The following is a 26,157-nucleotide window of genomic DNA, read 5'->3' as shown; positions in this document are numbered from 1 at the left end:
AGAAGCAGCAAACTAATAAGGTCATCTCTCTGTCACTGCCTTCTCTCTTCTATCAGAATGCTACTTGTTAGCACATGACCACTGCAAAAAACTACACAAAAATGTTCAAAGGCTAGTACATTTCCACCAAAACCATTTATTGAAAACATATGACAGTGTAATACTCAAAGTATAAAATCAAGCTGGTCATGTACATTGATGTCTTCTCTTGCAGTCACTTCAAGCAGAAGTACCGCATCCTCCTGGTGTCTATCCCAGAGCTGCTCTTCCTGCTGTGCCTCTTCGGATATCTGGTGTTCATGATTTTCTACAAGTGGTTTGCATTTGATGCCAGTAGAGCTCAGACTGCTCCAAGCCTGCTCATTCATTTCATTGATATGTTCCTTTTCACCAAGAATAAGGGCAACATAGACCTCTTTAAAGGGCAGGTGAGCTTTATCCGCCATTTGTACTAATTCTCCATCAGCAGTGTTTTGTCACGGTCATGTGATGTTTTTGCAGTTGTATTCGATACTTACAAAGAGAGATTACACAAATACTTTTAAGTATAACATTTTAAGAAAAGTAATGATGGATACAGATAACAGAAAGTATAACAAGAATACATAACTAAAGATGCTGTTTCCACCACAGAGTCCCACCTGCTTATGCAGTGTGGCACATAGGTAATCAGACGCATGCATGATTGCAAGCTCTGATATGAGATCTTACAAGTTTTGGCTGTGGTAATATATGACTTGTTGGACTTTGAAGAGATTTATGCAGTGTGATAGTAGAATGTATACAGTACATCTATCTAGGGATTGATAACCTTGACAGAATAAGTATTGGGGGTATTGTACCAAGTGTATAGCTCAGATGTAGTCTGTATATTGCTGGAAACTCTTTTTGTAAACGTACAACTAGCCATACACTTGTGTGTTTGTTTGTTTTTATTTATTTTTTTTTTTTTTCATTCAGCCAGTGTGTTGAATACAAAAAATTAGGTGAATGGAGAAATCCCCACCACTAGGGCATAAGCAGCTCTAGCTCCCTTTTCTGTCAGAATACGCTCATCAGTGGCTGTGGCTGATTCGCTTCAACTGCTGATCAAGAAAAAAAATTCGGCTTGAAAGGGCATGGCTGGTACCTGCTGAATCGGCCGAATTAGGATCAATGTATGGTCTGTTTTAGATGGGTATGTGGAATTTGAAAACGGCAGTTGATGTGAAATTCTCATTGATTTCAAAACACAAATAAGTAGTATAAAGAATTACTGTACATGAGTTTTAAGCTACATTCACATGGGTGCTTTGGCCTGGTGCAAATAGCAGTGGCAGGAATCTCCTTATTCTTGCTGCAGTGTTTGACACCTGTGAGTCGGTAACTGCAGCCTCTACACTGTAATGACAGGTTGCTGGCAGCCACAGCTATTCGTTGCTGTTCAGACAGCCAGTGATCACCACAGGTAATTTCTGGCTGTGGAAGCAGCCACAAAAAACTGAACCCGTCTGCAATCCTGTCATTTAAGTGTACGGCTGAGGTCGGAAGTGGCTCTGCAAGGAGGAAGGGGGTAAGTGCCATCTGACTGAGCCCTTCTGATCTGCGAACTCTGCATTACTCCTGACGTCTGGACTCTGCATTACTTATTTCTGAACACTAGCTCGGGCTAAAGCTCTGCGTTACTGTAGCCTTAATCCAAATTTAGGATTTATTTGACATGCTTCAATTATATTGTCTGTTAGTGAATGAACTGTGAATAGTTAAAAAAAATAAAAATAAAAATAAAATACTAAATCTAGATATAATAACCTCATAAATTCTAATTTAAAATGAAGGAAAACTTATAAGATGTTAGATCTTTCCATTTGAAAGCTAAAAAGATGATATTAAAAAGAAGAAATTGAATTGCTTCAGATTTTCTGGACATGCACACGTGTCAGAAAACCTATTAAAAGCTAAGCTAAAATAAAGCAGGGCTTAACGACCTGTAGATCACGGACTGGGCTTGCTGACCCGCCATGCCAGAGCATCAAACAATGTAGAGAGATTACTTCTAAAGTTGGAGCTGTAGTAGGGAGCAAGAGCCACATAAGCTGATCCTTCCTCTGTAGTGCTGGTTCCTGTCCCATGCATAGTGATAGTGGAGCGATACCAAATGCACTCCACCTTTTATCCTGGCTAATGGTCTCCGGAATGGTGCCAGCAGTAGGAAAGAAGATATCTTCAGGTCAGTGTGAAGCAATACACTGGTCATTATAGTACAGGGCTGCTTTCACACTGATACACTGTGGTTTACCCACAAAGCGGGTGCAGTGCAGTGTACCCGCAGATTTCCTGTGCTTAGCCATAGACTTCTATTATATCCTGCTGTTTTACCACCCCTCTACTTTAGTGTGAACGAGCCCTAAGGGTGCCGCTTCCAAATGCAACTAAGGGCTCATTCACAAGTGCAGCAGGCACTACTGCTCCTCTTAAAATAATCCAAGTGTGTGTGTGTGTGTGTGTGTGTGTGTGTGTGTGTGTGTGTGTGTGTGTGTGTTGACAGGCGGTGAGGAGGCGATATGTTGCTTCTTCACCAACTGATTTCAACCCTTGAATGCTAGTAGGGTGGCATAGTGCTGTAGTGGTTAGCACTCTCACCTAGCAGTAAAAGGGTTGCTGGTTCAAATCCCAACCACGACACTACCTGCCTGGAGTTTGCATGTTCTCCCTGTGCCTGCGTGGGTTTCCTCCCACACTCCAAAGTAAGCAGGTAAGTTAATTGGCCTCTGTCCAAAATTGTCCCTAGTATATGAATGGGGACCTTGGATTGTGGATTGTGAGGGTAAGGACCGATGTGAGTGTGCAATGTACAGGGATAGGGACAATTGTAGACAATCACTCAGGTTGAACTGGATGGACTGGTATCTTTATTCAACCTTAATAACTATGTAACTATGCTGTGCAATGCACGCAATTGTGACACAGTAGTACGGCAATTAAAGGTTTAAATCAGGTGTGAGGAGACGACACTGTGCACAGTGATCTTTGACTTCTCCTGTCTTGATCAGGTAGATCTTCACCTCCTTGAAAGTTGTCTACCCCTGTAATAAAGGAAACGCTAAATTAATGGTAATGTGTTGGCTGGAAGAGGAAAGAGAAGATGCTCTCATAGCGTGAATCAGTCTTAAAATTCTTTATTTTTAAAACCGCATAAAAACTCACATTTTCCTGTGTCTCTACTGACACAAGGCTTTAGTAAAACAATGGGGGTTATTTACGAAAGGCAAATCCACTTTGCACTGAAAGTGCACTTGGAAGTGCAATCTCTCTAAATCTAAGAGGTATATCTGAAATGAGTCAAAGCTTTGCTGATTTTTATCATCCAATCATGTGCAAGCTAAAATTCAGTTTTTTATTTTGCTTGCATGTCCCCCTTGAATCTACAGCGATTTTACTTCCAAATGCACTTGCAGTGCAAAGTGGATTTTCCTTTAGTAAATAACCCCCAATGTGTCGCTTCTGGCTGGAATACAAAAGTCACAGGGAAGATATTGTCCGATGACGAAACACGTAGGGCAGGGTTGAATGTGATGTCGCCACAAATTCTGTGGTCATCCCCGTGGTTTTTGTATTTTGGCTGGAGGCGGCACATTGTTTTAACAAAGCCCATCCCAGTGGAGACACAGGAAACTTTGAGCTTTTATTCCGTTTTAAAAATAATACAGTATATTGGGACGATTTCACGCTATGAGAGTCTCTACTCTTTCTTTCCTCTTCTATGTATGAGCCAATAATTTGAATCATTTCCCTGAGGGATGTTAGGATGGAATCTGTGGACTGCCACTAGTATACTGGCATGCACTAGCTGGTATATAATGCTACCAGCATTGGGCTCTGATGAGTTACCCAGTAATAACGGTGGTGGAGAGCACTTTTTGATGAATGGTATAAGAATAATACAGTCACAGTGGATATTGTGGGATATATACATTTTTGCATGTCATTTTTTTTATGGACTCTGAGTCGTATGTATTATAGTATTGATTTTGTGTGTGTGTGTGTATATATAATATATAATTTTTTTTTATTATATTTCATATGTGCTAAGATGAGATTTTGCACTGCACTTTTTTGATAATATTGTTTTTTGCACATTTTGTTTTAGTGGGGAAGGAAAATCACCAGTTTAACCACTACAATACAGGGCACTTTCACCCCCTTCCTTCCCAGCCCAATTTTCAGCTTTCAGCGCTCTAGCGCTTTCAGTGACAATTGCGCGGTCATGCTACACTGTACCCAAATGAAATTGTTATCATTTTGTTCGCACAAATAGAGCTTTATTTTGGTGTTATTTATTCACGACTCCGTTTTTTTTTTTTTTGCGATATAAGCGCAAAAAAAGCGGAAATTTGGAAAAAAAACAATATTTTCTTTTTTCTATTTGAAAAGAAATCCAATAAAATCAAATTTTGTCATAAATTTAAGCCAAAATGTATTCTGCTACATGTTTTTGGTAAAAAAAATTCCGTTAAGTGTATAATAATTGGTTTGTGTGATCACGGACATATGTACGCAAATGATCATGTACATATGTGTGCAGGTGATCACGTACATATGTGTGCAGATAATCATTGGGACATGTGATTTTAGTGGGACATATGTGGGGGACATGTTTTTATTATTTGGGGACATGTATGTTTTGGGGACATGTGTGTTTTGGGGACATATGTGGGGACTGTGTTTGTACTGTGTGGTGTGTTGTGTGTTTACACTACACTGATGATCAGTGAGTAAAAAGCTGTAAAAAGCAGCCCATACTCACTGATCATCAGCCGGCTGCAGCGTTCTGCTCTCCTCTCCTCAGCGGTGACTTCCGTGTGAGGAGAGGAGAGCCGATTGCCTAGCAACCGGCTGTTTTACATCACATGACGGCCGTGATTGGACATGTGATCAGGAGGGCCAATCACAGAGCTCTCCTGCCGATCTGAGATGTGCCGTGTCCGGGTGACACGAGCACATCGGGATCGCGCCGCTGCGCGGGGACGATCCCGCTACTCCTGAATGACGTTCCTGAACGTCCTATCAGGAGTAGACGGCTCCCACCCGGCCGTATATATGCATTGGCCGGGTGGGAAGTGGTTAAACACACATTGCACTTTAAGGCCTCATGTACACTGCTGGTGCTAAACGGACATTTAGAAGCAGTTGGACATTTTTCATTGCATTATATAATGGTGAATAAGAGATGCACTTTGAAAATTCCATAATGTTGCAATTGCTTCACACAAAAGGCTAGTCCAGTGCAGCTTACAAGATTTCCATCTAATTCTTGTGTTCTCCTATAGGACATTGTACAAATGACTCTAGTGATTGTTGCTGTGGCGTGTGTACCGATTCTGCTCTTTGGGGATCCCATTTACCAGTACATCCAGCACCGTAGGAAAAAAAGAGCAAGGCAAAATATTGGACAGGTAAGTCACTAATCTTTGAGTAGAAATTCTTTCCCCTCAAGGTGCAGCCCTGGATCCCTCCTGAAGAACAAGCAGCTTTGTTTCCCCAACTTCACCCAAGTTGCTTTACTTTATTCCTTGGTGCAAACCGATCATCCATAACTTTTTACACCCACCTAATTTTGAGTGGGTCCCACTCTTGCTGTCAGAACAGCCCTAACCCATTGAGGCATGGACTTCATTGGCCTTCTGAAGGTATGCTGTGGGATCTGGCACCATGCGGTTAGTAGCAGATCCTTTTAAGTTCTGTAAGTTGGGAGGTGGGTCCTTTTATGGATTGGACTTGTTTTCCCAGCACATCCCACAAATGCTCGATTAGATTGATATGTGAAGAATTGGGAGGCCAAGTCAACACCTGTTCCTCAAACCATTCTTGAACCATTTATGCAGTGTGGGAGGGCACATTATCCTGCTGAAAGAGGCCACTGCTATCAGGAAATACTGTTTCCATGAACGGGTGTACTTGGTCATCAACAATGTTTAGGTAGGTGGTACATGTTAAAGTAAAATCCTCATGAATGGAAGGACTCAAGGTTTCCCAGCAGAGCATTGCCCAAAGCATCACATTGCCTCCACCAACTTTCCTTCTTCCCATACCGCATTCGGGTGTCATCTCTTCACAAAATCTAAAAGATAACGTGATTCAGACCAGGCCGCCTTCTTCCATTGCTCAGTGGTCCAGTTCTGATTCTCACGTGTCCATTGTAGGCACATTTGGCTGTGGATATGGGTCAGCATACCCTGACCGGTCTGCGACTGCACAGCGCCATACACAACAAACTGTGAAGACCGTTTTTTTTTTTTCTGCTTTCAACACATCAACTTTTTATAATGATGATCAATGTTGTTCATTTAACCTGTCAGAGGTCACAAAGTTATGGCTGATTGTTTGTTTCTAATGGTGGTCATCTTTAGTTCTGTGGTTGCTTACATGCGTTCTATTTTAGTAGAACGTCAACCACTTATCAAATGGTGGTAACAAACATCCTGGAACTCAAGTAGTAAAACAAGCTCACCACTGTTTGATACTGTTTTATTTATTTACTCAGCTACCAGCTATCTGGTAAAAGTGACCTACCCGATCACTTTTATGGTGCTGTGAGAGTGACGTGGTCTGCCATGGTTCCCTGCCATAGCATAAATGTGAATTGAGTGACAGCTCTGAGTCTGCCAGGGCTTCTGATATATCTAAGATGTCTCAGAACTTTTAGATGTCTACACAAGGGAGCCTTGTACGGGTAAAATACATTCAAATTTAACCCAGACTAGAACCACCTTGCATGCTGGCCAGGGACAAACTAAATGTAAAACCCCCACAATTGTTTTATGGGCATGGGGTTTATGTCTTTTTCATTAACCACTTTCAGACCGGACCATTTTGCTGGTAAATGACCAGAGGTCTTTTTACACTTTGGCACTGCGCTGCTTTAACTGGTAATTGCGCGGTCATGCAATGTTGTACCCAAACAAAATTTGCGTCCTTTTCTTCCCACAAATAGAGCTTTCTTTTGATGGTATTTGATTGCCTCTGCGATTTTTATTTTTTGCGATATAAACGTAAAAAGACCGCAAATTTTGAAAAAAAATGATATTTTCTACTTTTTGTTATTAGAAAAATCCAATAAACTCAATTTTAGTCATACATTTAGGCCAAAATGTATTCAGCCACATGTCTTTGGTAAAAAAAAAAGTCAATAATTGTATATTTATTGGTTTGCGCAAAAGTTGTCACATCTACAAACTAAGGTTTTTTTTTGGAATTTACGCAGCTTTTAGTTTACGACTGCCTATCTCATTTCTTGAGGTGCTAAAATGGCAGGGCAGTACAAAACCCCCCCAAATGACCCCATTTTGGAAAGTAGACCCCCTAAGGAAATTGATAAGAGGCATGTTGAGCCCATTGAATATTTTATTTTTTTGCCTCAAGCGATTGAATAATGACAAAAAAAAATTTTTTTTTTTTTTTTTACACAAAGTTGTCACTAAATGATATATTGCTCACACATGCTATGGGCGTATGTGAAATGACACCCCAAAATAAATTCTGCTGCTTCTCCTGAGTACGGGGATACCACATATGTGGGACTTTTTGGGAGCCTAGCCGCGTACGGGGCCCCGAAAACCAAGCACCGCCTTCAGGCTTTCTAAGGGCGTAAATTTTTGAGTTCACTTCTCACTACCTATTACAGTTTTGAAGGCCATAAAATGCCAAGATGGCACAAAACCCCCACAAATGACCCCATTTTAGAAAGTAGACACCCCAAGCTATTTGCTGAGAGGCATGTTGAGTTAATGGAATATTTTATATTTTGCCACAAGTTGCGGGAAAATTACAAACTTTTTTTTTTTTTTTTTTTTTTCACAAAGTTGTCACTAAATGATATATTGCTCACACATGCCATGGGCATATGTGAAATGACACCCCAAAATAAATTCTGCTGCTTCTCCTGAGTACGGGGATACCACATATGTGGGACTTTTTGGGAGCCTAGCCGCGTACGGGGCCCCGAAAACCAAGCACCGCCTTCAGGCTTTCTAAGGGCGTAAATATTTGACTTCACTCCTCACTACCTATTACAGTTTTGAAGGCCATAAAATGCCAAGATGGCACAAAACCCCCACAAATGACCCCATTTTAGAAAGTAGACACCCCAAGCTATTTGCTGAGAGGCATGTTGAGTCCATGGAATATTTTATATTTTGCCACAAGTTGCGGGAAAATTACAAACTTTTTTTTTTTTTTTTTTTTTTTCACAAAGTTGTCACTAAATGATATATTGCTCACGCATGCCATGGGCATATGTGAAATGACACCCCAAAATAAATTCTGCTGCTTCTCCTGAGTACGGGGATACCACATATGTGGGACTTTTTGGGAGCCTAGCCGCGTACGGGGCCCCGAAAACCAAGCACCGCCTTCAGGCTTTCTAAGGGCGTTACAGTTTTGAAGGCCATAAAATGCCAAGATGGCACAAACCCCCCCCAAATGACCCCATTTTGGAAAGTAGACACCCCTAAATTTAGGGGTACACTAGTGAGACTAGGTAATAAATGGCGGGTGCCCTGAAACTATAAAAAAATAACTAACCAACCAGCGTCACCTGTAACAGTTATATGGTGATCACTGGTGAAAGGGTTAACTAGGGGGCAATCAGGGGGCTTTATGCGGTAGTATATGGGGGTCCCTGGCGCTATAAAAAGCTGCGGCGAACCTAAATACCTACCTGCCTAACTAGCGTCACCTGTGACACTAATACAGCGATCAGAAAAACGATCGCTTATTAGGCTGGGTTCACACTGGAGCGATGCGGGAACGCCACAAATGCGCGGCGGGTTCCCGCATCGCATGCCTCCCGGCGGCAGTTCACACTGCCCTATGCGAACTGCTGGGAGTGTCAGTGAAATGTTACTGACACCCCCAGATCAGTTCGCATATCGCAGTGCGATCTGCAAACTCGGATCGCATGGTGTGAACACCCATGCGATCCGATTCTGCTGCGGGCCAAAAAAAGGGTCCCGTGCGAATTTGCGGCGGGTGTGGCGGGTGCGGCGGGTGCGGCGAATGGCTGAACTCGAATCGCACAGAGATCGGATGTGATTTGCACTGCAGTGCGGTGCGAATCACATCCGTTCTCAAACCGCTGCAATCTGAACCCAGCCTTAGTGACACTGGCGACGGGGGGTGATCACGGGGTTAAACCTTTATTGGGGGGGTTAGGGGGGTACCTTAGAACTAAAGGGGGCTAACCCTAACTGCCCTAACAGTTATTAGTCACAAATGACACCCGCCGGGTGATCAGGGGGTTAAACCTTTATTAGGTAATAAATGGCGGGTGCCCTGAAACTATAAAAAAATAACTAACCAACCAGCGTCACCTGTAACAGTTATATGGTGATCACTGGTGAAAGGGTTAACTAGGGGGCAATCAGGGGGCTTTATGCGGTAGTATATGGGGGTCCCTGGCGCTATAAAAAGCTGCGGCGAACCTAAATACCTACCTGCCTAACTAGCGTCACCTGTGACACTAATACGGCGATCAGAAAAATGATCGCTTATTAGGCTGGGTTCACACTGGAGCGATGCGGAAACGCCGCGAATCCGCGGCGGGTTCCCGCATCGCATGCCTCCCGGCGGCAGTTCACACTGCCCTATGCGAACTGCTGGGAGTGTCAGTGAAATGTTACTGACACCCCCAGATCAGTTCGCATATCGCAGTGCGATCTGCAAACTCGGATCGCATGGTGTGAACACCCATGCGATCCGATTCTGCTGCGGGCCAAAAAAAGGGTCCCGTGCGAATTTGCGGCGGGTGCGGCGGGTGTGGCGGGTGCGGCGGGTGCGGCGAATGGCTGAACTCGAATCGCACAGAGATCGGATGTGATTTGCACTGCAGTGCGGTGCGAATCACATTCGTTCTCATAAACCGCTGCAATGTGAACCCAGCCTTAGTGACACTGGCGACGGGGGGTGATCACGGGGTTAAACCTTTATTGGGGGGGTTAGGGGGGTACATTAGAACTAAAGGGGGCTAACTCTAACTGCCCTAACAGTTATTACAGTCACAAATGACACCAATGCAAAAAAAAAAAAAAAAAAAAAAAAAAATGACATTGGTGTCACTGTGACTGGGGGGCAGGGGTAATTGGGGGGGTGATCGGGGGGTAAAGGGGGGGTGTGAGTGTGCCTGGCATGTTCTACTGTGTGTGTAGAGTGTTGGTGCAACTCACCGATCCGCTCTCCTCCGTGTCGGAACGGAAAATACCGACACGGAGGAGAGAATACATCACTTCCTCTCCTGTGTTTACATTACAGGAGAGGAAGTGATGTCACCGGGGATTTCCATTCGTCGAGAGCGATCGCGAGGGGGTGGCCATGAATGAATGGCCGCCCCCTCATCCCGGATCGCTCTCGAAGAAATGCCGACCGCCGCAGGCACCGGGGGGGGGCCCGATCGGGCCCCCCACCCGCGGGCAGGCAGGGACTTATATATACGCCCATATGCCTGCCCGTGCCATTCTGCCGACGTATATCGTCGTGCGGCGGTCGGCAAGTGGTTAAGCTGTACAAAATAAATTAATAAAACTGAAGCATGCCAGTGCTGCTAAATTTATATAGGCATTTGCATCCTTTGGTTATAAAAAGGGTTCTTCACTTTCTTTTACTTTGTTTTTCAGGGCGTAATAAATAATGGTGACAGGAGTGGTTTACTGGCGGATGAAGAAAACCACTCTGTTGAGCCCTTAGAACATGTGGAAAAAGGCAAACATGACGATGAAGAGGTAAGTAATAACCTTAAAAACCGTATAATTGCTAATGGCATTCAAAAGTGTTGTCACAATGGGTAATAAAGTGGCAGGAGGATTTAGAAAGTATTTGAATTAGAACTAGTCTGCAGCAATCTACTGTGTTACAGCAGGTGTAGGCAACCTTTCAGAGGTTGAGATCTACCTGTAGGAAACCAAATATCCTCTGGGGGAAGGTTGGGCAGCACAGTGGTGTAGTGGTTAGCACTCTCACCTAGCAGTAAGAAGGGTCGCTGGTTCGAATCCCAACCATGACACTACCTGCCTGGAGTTTGCATGTTCTCCCTGTGCCTGCGTGGGTTTCCTCCGGGTACTCCGGTTTCCTCCCACAATCCAAAGACATGCAGGTAGGTTAATTGGCTTCTGTCAAAAAGATTGGCCATAGTATATCAATGGGGACCTTGGATTGTGGGCTCCTTAAGGGTAGGGACCGTTGTGAGTGTGCAATGTACAGGGATAGGGACAATTGTAGACACTCAGGTTGAACTTGATGGACTGGTGTCTTTATTCAACCTAACTAACTATGAACTATGAAACTATGAAGGTTGTACTAGGCGGCACCCATAAAATTCCCACTTCCTTTAAAAAAACAAAAACTTAATATTCTGTACCAATCATACCCCCCCTCCCCCAAAGCAGTGTCCTCTGCCCCCTTTATTTCCCCTCAATCCCCCCCCCCAGTAGTGTCCTCTGCCCCCCTTATTTCCCCCCCCCCCCCCAGTAGTGTCCTGTACTCCCAATGCAGCGTCCTCTGCCTCCTTGACATCACACAACCCCCCCCCCCCCAAAGCAGTGTCCTCTGCCCCCCTTCACAGCCCAACTGTAGTGTCCTACACTCCCCCAATAGCAGTGTGCCCCCCGCTCCACAGCCCAACTGTAGTGTTCTATACTCCACCAATAGCGGTGTGCCCCCCCTTCACATCACCCCCCCTCCAGTGTCCTCTACTCCCTAAAAAGCAATCCCTTCTCCCACCCCATCACTGTAAATTTATATCCTCTGCCCCCAATCACATCAGCCCCCTAGTGTCCTATGCCCCCCCCCCCCCGTAGTGGTGTTCTCTGCCTCCCTCCCCCTACAGTAGTGTCTCTTCGCCCTCCCCCAAAACAGCGTCCTTTGCCCCCATTCACATCGCCCCCCCCCCCCCCCCACTGTATTGTCCTGTACTCCCCCAAAACAGTTGTCCTTTCCACCCTCCACATCACCCCCCACCCCCATTTTAGTGTCCTGTACACCCCAATAGCCGTGTCCACTGCCCCCTGAAAGCATTCCCTTCTCCCACCCCCTCACTGTAGTGTCCTCTGCCCCCCCCCCCCCACCCCACCCCCACATACACACATACTGTGTAGGTAGCACTTCCTACCTGCCAGCGTGTGTGTACAGCAGAGAAGAGATCAGGAGACAGCATAGTGCTGGATGGAAGACAGGAGCAGAAGCTGCTGGAGTTAATATTTCATAAGGTGTGATTGGTTGCTAGGCAGTCCTTGCAACCAATCACTGAGCAGCCTCCCACTATCTCCGCTCTGTAGTGAATGAGAGCGGTGGAGGCTGGGGAGAGGCAGAGCCGTGGTTGCCATCAACCTGTCGACTCTCCGTGGTTAATCAGGATCGATGGTTTGCTGACCCCAGTTTTAAAGTAATACCCCCTATGTTGTAAGAAAAGAAAATACTACGCTAGTGAAACATAAAAAAACTAAAACTAAAGCAGCCACCAAAAGTGAGATGCACACACCAAATAAATGGCAAAATGTAGCAGCGCTAAACCCCCTATGTTGTGCAACTTTCTCTCTTTAATGCAACATTAAGGCTCGGTTCACATATATCCTAATTGGATGCGTTTTGGGTTTTCCTGCATCCAATTTGCATGACAGGTGATTGTGACTTGCACAGAAGGCCTTTGTGTCTCCTGGTCCCATTTCTGGTCCAAATTTGGACTGAAATCAGACCTGAAGCGGTGAATGGAGACGCACCGGACCCCTGCTGTGAGCTGCTCAGTACTGCAGTGTGAGCCCAGCCCTAATGTTCCTTTCTCGCTCCTCTTACTTATCCTGACTACCCTGTCTGTGCACTTACTATTTTTATTTGCACTCTGGTCTCATGTCGTAATCGTACAGCTCTTGTACAAGGGAGCGCTTGACGACGGCTGTAAATTCTGGGAGCTGTGACATTGCCCATAGGCTCCTATGGCCCAGCTGTTGGTGCGCTCTCCTCTCCTCTGCAGCAGCCCATCACTGACACAGGGGAGCCAGAGCTGCAGGATAACGTGATAGTAGATTAAAAATAGGTATGTACACAGGTCTTTTCTTTACGGGGTAGGCAGGATAGATAGGAGGAGGGGAGAGGGAACATTTTTAAGAATAATTAGAGGTTAGGCTTTCCTTCCACTTTTACTAGGTTTGTGAAAAGTACACAAATGGAAAAGCACAGCACACCGTACACAAGCATTCAGTACGCTGTCAATAGCAGAGGAGGTTGTATAGTCTGCATCCAGATGAAACTGGCTGTATGGAAGTTGTGTGCACCCCATAGAACAATGTTTCTCAACTCCAGCCCCCCCCCCCCCCCCCCCCCAACAGGTCATGTTTTCAGAATTTCCCTCAGATGAAATGGCGGTGGTAATTACTAAGGCAGTGAAACTGATCAAATCACCCGTGCAAAATTAATGCCAAGCCTGAAAACATCACCTGTTGGGGGGTACTTGAGGACTAGCGTTGAGAAACATTGCCACAGAACACAGCAGGATTGGAGTAAACTCTATAGCCCAGGGGAATATCTATAGCGGTCAGCGGGTCTAGTGGAAGGATGGGTGTCATACGGTCATGTGTCAAGTGCGCCTGCTGCTATGCCCTTCAATGATAACTGAGACACACAGTGGAGAGGGGGGAGAAAACTGAAGAGCTGCACAGATTTTTACTAAGTGCTCAAGACAGAGGCAAATGGGATGGAAAACAGGTGAGGCTGTAGATGCATTTTCAGAAATGGGGACCAAAGATATGGAGTGTCTTAAGGAACCTTGGCTTACGGTAACAGTTCTGTTTCTTCCCTATTACAGTTTGATGCCTCCGAGGTATTCCTGCACCAAATGATTCATACCATAGAATACTGTCTGGGCTGCATCTCTAATACAGCATCCTATCTCCGGCTGTGGGCGCTGAGTTTGGCTCATGCACGTAAGTGTAAAATATATATATTTATTTATTATATATATTATTTATTTTCCTAAACATCCATGTTTCCTTTTAAAGCACAACTGTGGGCCTTTAAGCTAAGTAAAAAATTTAAAAGGCACTCAGGCTGCAATACACCTTTTTAATCAGGAATTGTCAACGCAATTCTTCTATTCCTCTACAAGATGTCCTCTGTCTGTTGGTTGAATGACGCCTGCTGGCACCCTTGATTCAATGTATGCAGGAAGCAGCTCTCCATCTCTGAGCACTGTCCATCATTGAAGAAGATCAGGAAAAGAAGAGGATCCCGTGGGTCCCAAAACTGGCCAGCAGACTTTGAAAAAAGCATTGCGGAGCCTAGGAGAGGGGGCACCTGTGGAGGCTAGAAACTGACTACTCTACTCCTCGAGGGACAGGCAGCACAAAGAGGATTAAAGACTACATGTGCCTCAGTGTCATTAATGGACACTTTTACTACCACCTTTCAACTGTCAATAATAAAGCAGATGGAGTTGGTTGGGTGATGCCAGGAGTACTAGAGGTAGTCTGAATGGGAAAAATACTGGATGCCACTTGAGTATGAATGGCATAATTAAGGATGACAAAGTGATTGTGTCATTTTAGACATCACATTTAAAGTGGAACTTTAATACAAAAAGGAAGAAAAAGCCAAAGGGACAGGGTTTTTTTATGCTGAAGAGACAATGGGGTTGATTTACTACAGCTGGAATGTGAAAAATCTGGTGCTGCTCTGCATAGCAATCAGCTTTCAGGTTTTTTTTTTTTTTTTTTTTTTTTTTTAAAGCTTAATTGAACAAGCTGAAGCTAGAAGCTGATTTGTTTCTATGCAGAGCTACACCAGATGTTGCACTTTCCAGCATTGGTAAATCAATCTTAAAGTCTCTTCTCCATTAAAGTCTCTTAACTATGCCCTGTACACTGAGGTGCGCATGGGCATCTGAGTGTACAACTTCGGGACTGCCAAAATGAATAAACTCCCTGCATGCACAGCAGTGATGTCTTCTTGGCCTGGCCAGTTAAAATGGCCAAAGATCGGTACTCAGAAGCTGATTAGCAGACTATGTCAGCAGCTGGTGGGGAAATCTGATTCATCGCCGTTCTGGAGAGAAGGTGGGTATAGATCTAATTTATTTAATAATGTTAAGTGATATTCAAAATTAATAATTGTGCATACACAGTACTTTTTTTTTGCATTTCTCCTAAAAAAACTAAAAAAACTAAAAAAAAAAAAAAAAGTAGTGTACTTCTTTATGCAATTGTTGCTATGGACATCTGGGCCTACAGCCTCGTAACTGTATAGCTGCAGTGTGAGCTCTGAGGCACTGCAGATTGCTAGTCTAGAATAAAGTGGATTTGGTAATGACACTACTGTCCACCTTGCTGGAGGTTATGATATGAACATGTAAAGTCCTGTCTACCAAGATCGCCGTTACCATACAGAAACAGTGCAGGACAAGACATGGTAAGTCCCCAATGGCAAAAGATCTACTGCAGAGATGCTACAGGCAATGCTGGTGACTAATTCTTGCGCTTCCCCCTGCCTGCCTTTTTTGAGCACAGCTTTCACAGTTCAGTTCAATTAAGTGCTGACGGTGCATAAGCATTAATATAATTTACTTTTAGCTGGAGGTCTGCTCTAAAGCTTAGCAGTAGTTCTTGGACATTTCCATGATTTTTTTCGCATTGAGAGCCTTTTTGAAGAGAACCAGATACAACTATGCTTATATACCAGTTAAAGTATTTATTTGCAGTACACTTTTCCTATCAGTAACGTGCGCTACTAATGATGGCCTCTAAGCTACAAAACCAAGCTGAACTCACCTGATTCATCTTTTTTCTTATTCCCGCAGAACTGTCTGAAGTCTTGTGGCAGATGGTCATGCACAATGGTTTAAACCACAGCACTCGTGAATGGAGTATTGCTATTGTGCCCGTTTTCGCATTTTTCGCAGTACTGACGGTGGCTATTCTGCTCGTCATGGAGGGTCTCTCAGCCTTTTTACATGCCCTCCGTCTGCACTGGTAAATACAAATGAGAGTTTTCTTTGCTTAGTACAAAAGAGTAAACTTGTCTTTCCTTGAATTAGAAAATGGCTCTTAAGGCTCAGTTCACACTACTGCAATGTGACTTTAATGCAATTTACAGTGTGACTTTGCATATTCTATGGGGCCAAGTAACACACTAAATCACACCACAGTAGTGCAGGAACCTTTTCCAAAATCACACTTTGTTACATTGATCAGAATGTGTGCCACCGAAAAAAAACTGAAAATTTATGTCAAAATACTTACCGTAATTTTCCTTTCCTGATGGACTCCATGGCAGCCAACGTGTGGGGTTTAGTCCCGCCTCCATTACCCTATAGAACGATACTCCCATAAATCTTTGCTCCCTGCCAGAGGTCGTGTTCGGTAACTATCCTACTCCAGCCAGTTGGGAGGGAACTCCTGCTGCCATGGAGTCCATCAGGAAAGGAAAATGACGGTAAGTATTTTGACATAAATTTTCCATTTTCCTGACAGACTCCATGGCTGCCAACATGTGGGAAATAACTCGCCAAAACACACCCGGGTGGGCAAAATGCTGCATAACAAAAGATTTATTTGACACAGTCAACTGACAAAACTTTAACACCAAAGTCAACTGAGGATAGAGCCGCCGGCTCAACACAATAATGAGACATAAAGGTGTATATTGAATACCACGAAGCCGCCCTGCATATCACGTCAGGAGCCACATGGCGAGAGGCCGCCCACGAGGTAGAAAGACTTCTGGTCGAATGCGCCGTCACCGCCTGAGGAGGAGCCAAGCCCTTTTCTCTGTACGCCCACTGGATTGCTTGAACTATCCATGCCGCAATTGACCTGACTGATGCTCTAGTGCCCTTGTTCTTCCCACAGAACAGAACGAACAGGAAGTCCTATTGCCGGAATGGAGCTGTAGCCTCCAAATATAGCTTTAATGCGCGACCAACATCAAGCGGATGAACTTCCGAGGAATCCGACGATCTGAATGTGGGTAGAGAGATTTCCTGATTTTCATGAAAAACCGAGGTGACCTTAGGGTTTGACCCCATGATTGGAACTAGGACCACCCTGTCCGGGGAAAAAAGTTAGAAATGGTTCTTTGACTCCTAGAACCTGAATCTCTGATACCCGTTTTGCTGAGGTGACCGCCACCAGGAATGCAGTTTTCAAGGTGAGTTCTCTAATGGAAAGAGCCTTATTGAAATGAGAAAAAAAGTCCAGAACTAGTGGCAGATCCCATTTAGGGAATCTGGGTTTTCTCTGGGGTCTCAATCTTACTGCGCCTTTGAAGAACTGCTGGATAAGGGCATGCTTGGCCCACGAAACCCCTGTAAATGTGGAGATAGCCGAGACTTGAACCCGAAGGGAACTAACCGACAAGAGTAAGTCCAAGCCAGATTGCAGGAAACCCAAAACGTCTTGAACTGCAGGTGAAACGTAGGAACTAGTTCTGGAAGACATACAGGGTACAAATTTGGCCCAGATCCATTCATACACTTTATTAGTACTTCGTCTCCTTGCACTTAAGAGGGTAGAAATGGGCTCCTTGGGACACCCTAGTGCTTCCAGCCTTCCCCTCTCAAGAACCAGGCCCTCAACTGAAGGTGAGCCGGACATGGATGGAGAATCGAGCCTTGGGAGAGCAGGTCCCGTCTGGATGGGAGAGGAACTGGGTCCCGAAAACTGAGGAGGGATAGGAGAGGAAACCAAGGCCTGTTGGGCCAATGCGGAATTATTGCCAACACCTCTACTTCCTCCCATCTGAGTCTCTTCAGAAACTGAAGAAAACCCCAGGGATAGAACCCACTGAAACACATCTTCGTGAAGGGCCCACTCGTTGTTGTCCAAGTGGACTTGTGAGAGAAAGTCCGCTTGGACGTTGAGAACTCCAGGCACATAGGCTGCTGTTAGGTTGGCCAGATTCTTCTGGGCCCAACGCATTATTGGATCCACTTCCCTGAGCAGAGACTGACTTCTGGTGCCCCCCCTTGCTTCCTTATGTAGGCGACCACAGTCGTATTGTCCAGCCTGAGGACTATGGATGCTCCCACTATCAGATGCGGAAATGCCAACAACGCTAGGAAGGCTGCTCCTAGTTCTAGCACATTTGACACTATTCCCCGAGAGGGAAAGTCCCAAATGCCCTGAGCCACTTCCGATAGACAATGCGCCCCCCAGCCCCTGTTGCTGGCATCTGACGTCACTGTGATCCATTTGATTGGAAGAAGGGAGGGGCAATTCAACAGGTTCTCCCGACGAAGCCACCAGAGGAGGGAACCCTCTCATGGTCTGAGTAATCTCGATGGACTGGACTTTCTCCCGACCATTGGCGAAGGAAACCCATTTGAAAGGGGCGCATCCTCCACTGTGCCCACTTCACCATCGGTATGGTGGCCACCATGGTGCCTATGATCTTTAGGCAATGAAGAGCACTGAGACGAGACGAAGAGAGGGCCAGACGGATCCTGTCCCGTACTACTGCAACCTTCTCCTCGGGCAGAGAGATGGTACCTTTTGCCGTATTGAAAAGAGCACCGAGGAACACGAGAGACTGTGTAGGAACTAACTGGCTTTTCTCCAATTTCAGGAGCCACCCGAATTCCTTGAGGGTTGCGATAACTTGGTCCCTGTGTTTCAAGAGACAATCACTGTCCTGAGCCAGAAGAAGCAAATCGTCCAGCTAATGATGAATCCGGATTTTCCTGATTCTCAACAATGCTACAACTGCTGGTAGGACCTTCGAGAGTGTGCGAGGGGAGGTTGACAGACCGAAAGGAAGGCAGGTAAACTGTAAATGAAGCTGGCCAATGGAGAAACGATGAAACTGTTGGAACTCTGTGGCCACCGGGACGTGAAAATAGGCGTTTTTGAGATCTATTGAGACAAGCCAGTCCCCTGGCTGCACTGACTGTGGAATTTCTCTTTTCTTGTGAAGCGATTTAGACACGTCAAGTCTATTACGGGTCTCCACGTACCGTTCTTTTTCTGGACCAGGAAAAGAGGGGAATACATTCCCATGCCACGTTGGTTGTCTGGAACAGGAATAGCGGCGCCTTGATCCAACAAAGATTTTATGTAGGCTAAAAGAATTTGTCTTTTTTCTTCTGACCTTGGAATGGATGTGGGAACACACTTGAGTTTGGGGACACTGCTGAACAACCAAGTGTGCCCGAAGGAGAGCGTCTTGACGGTCCAAAAATCCTGGATCGAGGCCGCCCAGACGTGGAACAAACGAGCTCCCACCCGGACCGCCTGGACGGGCCCGATCTCAAAAGGACTTGGTAGGCTCCTTTTCCCCCATCGAACTGCCCTTTGCAGACTTTTTGAGAGATATCTGTCTGGACCTCCAAGATCTGGAGAATTCCCGTCCAGGCCTGTAACTGTGTGCCTCCCTGGCACGGTCTTGACCCTGCTTTCTTGGGAACGATCTCCTTTGACTCTGCAGGTGCCTATCCTGGGGGAGAAACCCTGACTTACCCCTGGTGGCCCGAGTTATAGCACTATCCAGCTTATTGCCGAAAAGGGAAGAACCATCAAAAGGTAATACGGCACCAAACCTGCTTAGAAGCGGGATCGGCTAGCCAAGGACTGAGCCACAGGGCACGCTTGGCAGTTACAGATGAGAGCATAACTCGAGCCACCAGTTGGATAATATCAATCGAGGCCTCCCCCAAGAAAGCCGAAGCCAGCCTTGGCAACATCTTCTGAGACGTTTCTGAGTGTTTCATCAACATTATCAGACCAAACTTCCATCGCTCTAGACAGCCGCTAAGGCCAGAGCTGGTTTACAGGCCATGCCAGCCGTAAGATAGATCCTCTTCAGGTCAGAATCAATTCTCCTGTCCAGGGCATCCTTAAGAGACTGTGTCCTCAAGAGGAAGGTTCACGTCTGACCAGTCTCATTACTGCCGCATCCACCAGAGGGGAAGACTCCAAATATATAACTTCTTCCTCCTTGAAAGGGTAAAGTCTCTGGATCTTAGAAGAGAATTATTTTTCTCTACCTTGCTCCATTCATCGGAGATCACTTCTCCCAACTCTGAGAGGAAAGGGAAGCTAATACGCTCCTTTTTTAGTTGTTTAAAAAACATTCTTTGCTTTGCCGGAGCCACTACCGGCTCTTCCCAGTTCAGTGTTTCCTTAATGGCTTTGACCAAAGGAGGAAGCAAGGAAAAGTCAAAACCCGAACCAGACTCTTCTTCCTCAGATTCACTATCTGAGAGGATAGCAGACGAATGGCTAGGCAAAGAGGAATCCCATGTGTCCTGGGCCTGAGCATCCCTCCCCGGAGACCTTGGAGACTCTATGGGACACAAATGGGGGGCTTCAAATTTCTTTACTGTCCTTGACCAATTTTTCCACCATAGACTTCAGCTGTTGGTCAGAGTCACTCCTTTCGCCTGTCGTTTTGACATAACAGGCATCACAAAGGGACTTGTCAGCAGGAACCTGCATCCTGCACCCCCAGCATAAACCTTCAGCTGCGTGACTTGAGCAAGCTGTAGAAGGGCGGGAAGGTTCCCGGCTACAGAGACTAGTTCTCGCAGGATCTGGAAGAGGAATGCCGGCAGTGGGACTTAGACGAATCACTTCCTCGGTGAGAACTCCGGCGTTGAGTAGACCTAGAAGGGCTGAAAAAGGGAGAGACCAACAGTGTTAGCGGAACATCCCCTAATGTTCCACTGCCCCCCCTCCCCCCCCCCCAGCAGGTAATCCAGGCAAAAAGTACCTGCTACGAGGGGGCTGGCCACTAGCAGGCGGCGAGGCATCCTTTAGGGCTGGAAATAAAACAGCCCCGATTAAACACAGAGAACAGTTAGGATAAGCAAAGCTAAACTGACCTTTCCCCATAAACACATACCTAATGCTGAAGAAATCAGGGCTCAGGAATGGCACTGCAGGCTTTACAAGCATCCCAGAGGCTCTGCAAGCTGTTCTCTATTTTTAAAATTCCAATCAAGAATTACGCCATAAAAACACTAGTGTGCATGCGTGAAGCCCGCAACGCGCATGCGCGAACCAAGCCTCATCCTCGCGCCGGTCTTGCACAAGCGCAGAACGACCGAACGGCGAACGAGGAAGTAGCTGGGTGGCTGGAACGCAAGGAAACCAGCCGCCCAGGTTGCCAGATACACCGCAGAAACGATGTATGGGGGACAAAAGAGACACAGAGCAAAAAAACATACAGAAAACAACATAGAATGGCTGCCATGGACAAACATAAAGCTCACCACTCCTGTACACGGACACCAGCCGAGGTAGGTCCCAAAACACATGCCGGACTTCTGGGGGGGGGGGGGCGATAGTCACCTGCTAGTAGCTAGGCTCGCGACTAACACGCGGTTTCACCTGTCAATGACCAGGCATACGTCTCTTCAGCGCCTCTTCCATATGCCCCTTTTCCATACTCCGCTAGCAGCTAGAGCTTATTGGAAATATGCGACTCCAAGTCGCTCGGCCGGTCCGTATTGCAGAAAAAAATGCCAGTCTTCAGGGTAAAAAGACACATGCTAGGTCCTATGGAGGAGGACAAAAAAAGAACACGGCCTCTGGCAGGGAGCAAAGATTTCGGGGAGTATCGTCCTATAGGGTAATGGAGGCGGGACTAAACCCACACGTTGGCTGCCATGGAGTCTGTCAGGAAATATGATTTTCCTTGTCATGGGTTGGTCAGGACCAGTGCAGGCCAATCAAGTTCCTCCACCCCAAACTCGCTCATCCATGCCTTTTTTAAGGACCTTACTTTGTGCAGTGGCCCAAATCATTTGGTGGAGGGGGGGTTATTTTACAGGGGTTAGGCTTGGCCCCTTAGTTACAGTGAAGAGAACTCCTTAAGGCGTCAGCATACCAAGACATTTTGGACAATTTTATGCTCCCAGCTTTGTAGAAACAGTTTGGGGATGGCCCCTTCCTGTTCCAACATGACTGCGCACCAGTGCACAAAGCAAGTTCCATAAACACATGGATGAACTTGATTGGCCTGCACAAAGTCATGACCTCAACCTGATAGAACACCTTTGGGATGAATTAGAGCGGAGACTGCGAGCCAGGTCTTCTCGTCCGACATTAGTGCCTGACCTCACAAATGCACTTATGGAAGAATGGCCAAACATTCCCATAGACACACTCCTAAACCTTTTTTTTACTTTACGATAATAAATATCCACAAAAAAAATATAAAATTGTTTCTCAGTTTAGGCTGATACATATTCTTCTACATATTGATTGGTTGGCGCAAAAGTTATAGCGTTTACAAAATAGGGTTAGTTTTATGCCATTTTTATTATTATTTTTTTATTTTTTACTAGTAATCTAGTAATTTACAGCGCTCAGTGATTTTTTTTTATTGTAACTGCAACATTATGGCGGACACGTCGGACATTTTTGACACATTTTTGGGACCATTGTCATTTTATACAGCAATCAGTGCTATACAAATGCACTGATTCCTGTGTAAATTACACTAGCAGTGAAGGGGTTAACCAGGAGGTGGCAGTGTAGGGGTTAAGTGTGTCCTAGGGGTGTGTTTCTAACTGTGGGGGGCGTGGCTCAGTTTTACAGATAACTGATCTCTTCTCCAATAAAAGAGAGCAGAGATCAGTGTCACTTGCTAGGCAGAACGGGGAGATGCTGTTTACATCGGCATCTCCCCGTTCTTCCTCCCTGTGCGCCATGGGTGGGGATACCCACAATCGCTTATCGAGTCCACAGGACCCGGGGTCGGACTCATGGGGGTCCCATCCGGCACGTGATGGCACGGCAGCAAATTCAAAGGGGGTCCGCTCTCGTGTCACTGGATTTGACCGGCAGCAGTGGGAGCCAATGGCTCCCGCCGCTATCAATCTATGCGATGAGGACAGAGACGGCGGCTGGAGTCGCTGGACTTGTGCTCGTCACTTGAACGAATGGGTTCAGGTAAGAAAAAGGAGGGGGTCGGGGGCAGCTGCAGCACAGGAGTTAAAATGCATTAAGGTGAAAATACTTGAGACTTTACAACCCCTTTTTAATGCAGGGAATGCATTAAGGTAAAAAACCTTTTTAGCCTAGTGGTTTTCATCTTATAAGTTATAGGGGGCCTCAACTGTGGCCTCTGACATCATCAAATGGCTGCATATAATGTTCAGTATATGGAATGCTTGAGAGGACTGTTAGAGACTGCAGACCTGTTAGAGGAAATGCGGGCTAGGGAGTGTGGACAGGATATATTTATGGCTGGGGAAATGCTGCAGAAGACGATACAAAATTGAGAACATGTTACATGATGCTAGTAGCGATTCCCTGCTATCACCCCCCCCCATAATCGGTAAAAAAAAAGAGAACTTTGGGACATTATATGAGGCGGTGACCTGATGAGGTCAATTGCCTCCATCCCTATCTAAATGAGACAAATGGGAGGACTGAAGGTTGGGACTTTAGATTAAGCACGCAGGTGTAGAAAATGTAAATTTTTAGGAAATTAGTAATCTGTTACATGAGGGTAATCATGAGTAGACCTAGATAACCAATGCAATTCATTCAGTAGATATACATACAGTTATTACAAACTGCCACCAGTAATATAAATTGCATAATACAAGTAATGATGGTCAGGTAAAACATGTATATAATTAGGCATAAAAATGCAGCATATAATAGCTCTATGCATTTCGTGGATTCATCCACTCTTCAGAAGCAGACTATCTGTATGTTCTGATCCGGTCAAGGAAAAGAGATTCGGATGGGATAAATTACCTAGGAACACGGAACACCCCCCCAACCACTCTCAAAAGTACTTCCATTCTATGTATCTATGCAGTAGGAGTGTATCAACGTGAATCAGAGAACCCCTAGGGGTATCGCTGGCGGGAGCGGAGGGGGTTAGGGCCGCCCAGGACTCAACAAGGATGATTTCCAAGAAATGAAAATAATCATAAATGACCATAAGTCCTGAAACCAAAAATAAAAAAATATACTGGGAACTCGTATATTGTGATATATTGGGTCATATATCCCATTCTTGGCAAGGATAGGGTAATGAGATGCTAATGAGTGTGTCGATTTCAGTTAGAGTAATGCCCCATACACACGGTCAGACCAGACAGTTCCAACAACAAAATCCGTCTGATTTTTTATTTTATGGATTTTGGCCCAAACTTCTCTTGCATACCCACGGTCGGACAAAGTTGTCGGAAAGACCGATCGTTCTGAACGAGGTGACATCAAACACTTACGACAGGACTATAAAGAGGGCAGAAGCCAATAGCTTTTGTCTCATAATTATGCATGCGTAGAACTTTGTCAGAATTGTCTAGACACGATCAGAATTTAAATGATCGGATTTTGTTGTCGGAAAACTTTAGATCCTGCTCTCAAACTTTGTGTGATGGAAATTCCGACCGAAAAGGTCAGATGGAGCCCACACACGATCGGATTTTCCAACAACACGATCCAATCGCACATTTTCCGTCGGAATGTCCGACCGTATGTACAGGGCATAAGAGTGGAAAATGGTGAAATACATGAAAAAATAGGAAACGGTGTCACTAGAAAGATTGGATGAGATGAAACCCAAACATGCCAAGTAAAACAATATTGATTTGTAATTACTGTATGTATATCTACTGAATGAATTGCATTATCTATGTCTACTCATGAGTGCCCTCATGTAACATATTACTGATTTCCAATAAACTTCATTTTCTACACCTGCGTGCTTCATCTAAAGTCCCGACCCTCAGTCCTCCTGTTTACCCCATAATCAATGTGCCCACTACAGACTGCAGAGGTCTGAGACCCACGCATCATACTCCAAAGGGCAGCAGGGCTTTAGCATTCACAACCACTTTAATGCGGATCTTCATTTATTTATTTTTTTCAACTTTCCATCTACGGTATCAAATCTTGTTGTTTTAACTTTGGATAGTAAAACATTTTTTTTCCACACCTTATACAGCCCACTTCCTGTTTTCTTGTCTGGTCATTAGCCTAGGCTTATAACATCATGCACGGTTCTCTAACTCTTGTAAGCGTTTGCCAGCAGCAAGGGAGGGAGGATGAGTCATAAGAGAGCCAATGAGAGCTGGAGGTGTTTGTGTAAATTCAGGAAGTGAACAGGCAGCAGCTTCAGTTGGCCACAGTTAAAATGGCTGCAGCCAGGCTTGGTGGAGGGCGATTTCTGCAGCATATGTGGCAAGTACAGAATCCCAGTATATATAAAATAATATGCAAAGTGGTTGGAGGGAAGCTGCATTCATTTTGTATATGCCTGGAGTTCATCCTTTAGTTTCATGTTCTCTAAAAATCTGCATTTATTGGCAGCTACTTATTATTATCTCAATCATTCATTTGTCGTCATTTTTCTCCTCTGCAGGGTGGAGTTTCAGAACAAATTTTATACTGGCAGCGGATACAAGTTCACTCCTTTTTCCTTTGAGACGTTCTATTGATTTTAGACCGGCTTTGTTTGTTTTTTTTTACTAGAGATTCTAAGAGGTCCAATGGAATGACTGTTGCTGGACAAAAGAGTGTGTACTTTGCATTGCAAAATAAATTAATTTTAAGCATTGGAAGCATATGTTTTTTCTTTCTTTATAGAAGAAAGTTATAGCAATTCTGTTGCCAGTTTGCTTGGTAATGCTGCGAGCATGATTTTCACCCTCTGACACACTACCGGGATGTGTCTGATACCTGTGTCTACTACTGAAGTGTTCAGGTTACATCCTCTGCCTGCAGGCACTACATCACACAGCATACACGTCACTACACAACTCAAAAGATGTTGTTCCCTTCTCAGGAAAATACCATCAGTGCACAGTTATAATTTATTCTAGCTTACAGCTAAAGTATACATTTGTCTTGCATTCATGGATAGAGACCACTCTTCCTATTCTTGACCATAGGGTTTATAGTGCCACCTACAGCAGTAGAACACTAGAGAGAAAAAGAACACTGCACCACCTATGGGCAGTTGTAGCTGGTGTAAACCCCCTCTGCTAAAGGGACGCTAGTTATTTCTGCCTAGTGTTTCAGGAGTAAGGACCTAGTTCCCTAGTTGGGGTATCCTGGCTTTTTTTCCTGGGAAATTACCAAAACCTCGTCTGGTGGGGGCACTTGAGGACAGGGTTGAGAACCACTGCTGTAGGTGATGGATATCTTTTCCCTTTTATGAAGATCTTTCTAAGCTTCG

The 26,157-nt window shown here is 45.2% G+C and overlaps 2 protein-coding genes across 2 annotated transcripts in view; one reads left to right on the top strand and one right to left on the bottom strand.

Annotated features, from left to right (window-relative positions):
* The window catches only part of TCIRG1 (T cell immune regulator 1, ATPase H+ transporting V0 subunit a3), a 65,185-nt gene extending 39,645 nt beyond the window's left edge, over positions 1-25,540 (top strand). The window contains exons 15-20 of the mRNA XM_077454677.1: positions 215-428; positions 5,310-5,435; positions 10,650-10,754; positions 13,829-13,946; positions 15,815-15,986; positions 25,342-25,540. Of these exons, the coding sequence (XP_077310803.1) occupies positions 215-428; positions 5,310-5,435; positions 10,650-10,754; positions 13,829-13,946; positions 15,815-15,986; positions 25,342-25,417 (811 nt within the window). The 3' untranslated portion in view covers positions 25,418-25,540. The remainder of the gene's footprint in view (positions 1-214; positions 429-5,309; positions 5,436-10,649; positions 10,755-13,828; positions 13,947-15,814; positions 15,987-25,341) is intronic.
* On the bottom strand, positions 121-18,119 carry LOC143930391 (uncharacterized). The gene is made up of 2 exons (XM_077454678.1): positions 15,786-18,119; positions 121-513 (listed from the first exon to the last, which is right to left on the bottom strand). The coding sequence occupies exon 1, from the start codon at positions 17,931-17,933 to the stop codon at positions 17,025-17,027; it is 909 nt and encodes a 302-aa protein (XP_077310804.1). The 5' UTR covers positions 17,934-18,119; the 3' UTR covers positions 121-513; positions 15,786-17,024.
* Positions 25,541-26,157: the final 617 nt, after the last annotated feature.

Source organism: Lithobates pipiens, unplaced genomic scaffold (assembly GCF_037356315.1).
Source record: "Lithobates pipiens isolate NorthernLeopardFrog02 unplaced genomic scaffold, aLitPip1_a1.2 Scaffold_25, whole genome shotgun sequence".
Taxonomy (NCBI): Eukaryota; Metazoa; Chordata; class Amphibia; order Anura; family Ranidae; genus Lithobates; species Lithobates pipiens.
The sequence above is the reverse complement of the archived record's forward strand: the minus strand, read 5'-3'. Positions and strand labels throughout refer to the sequence as shown.

Coding starts and splice junctions, on each gene's coding strand:
- LOC143930391 (XM_077454678.1), bottom strand. CDS start 17,933: ATGCGTTGGGCCCAGAAGAATCTGGCCAACCTAACAGCAGCCTATGTG.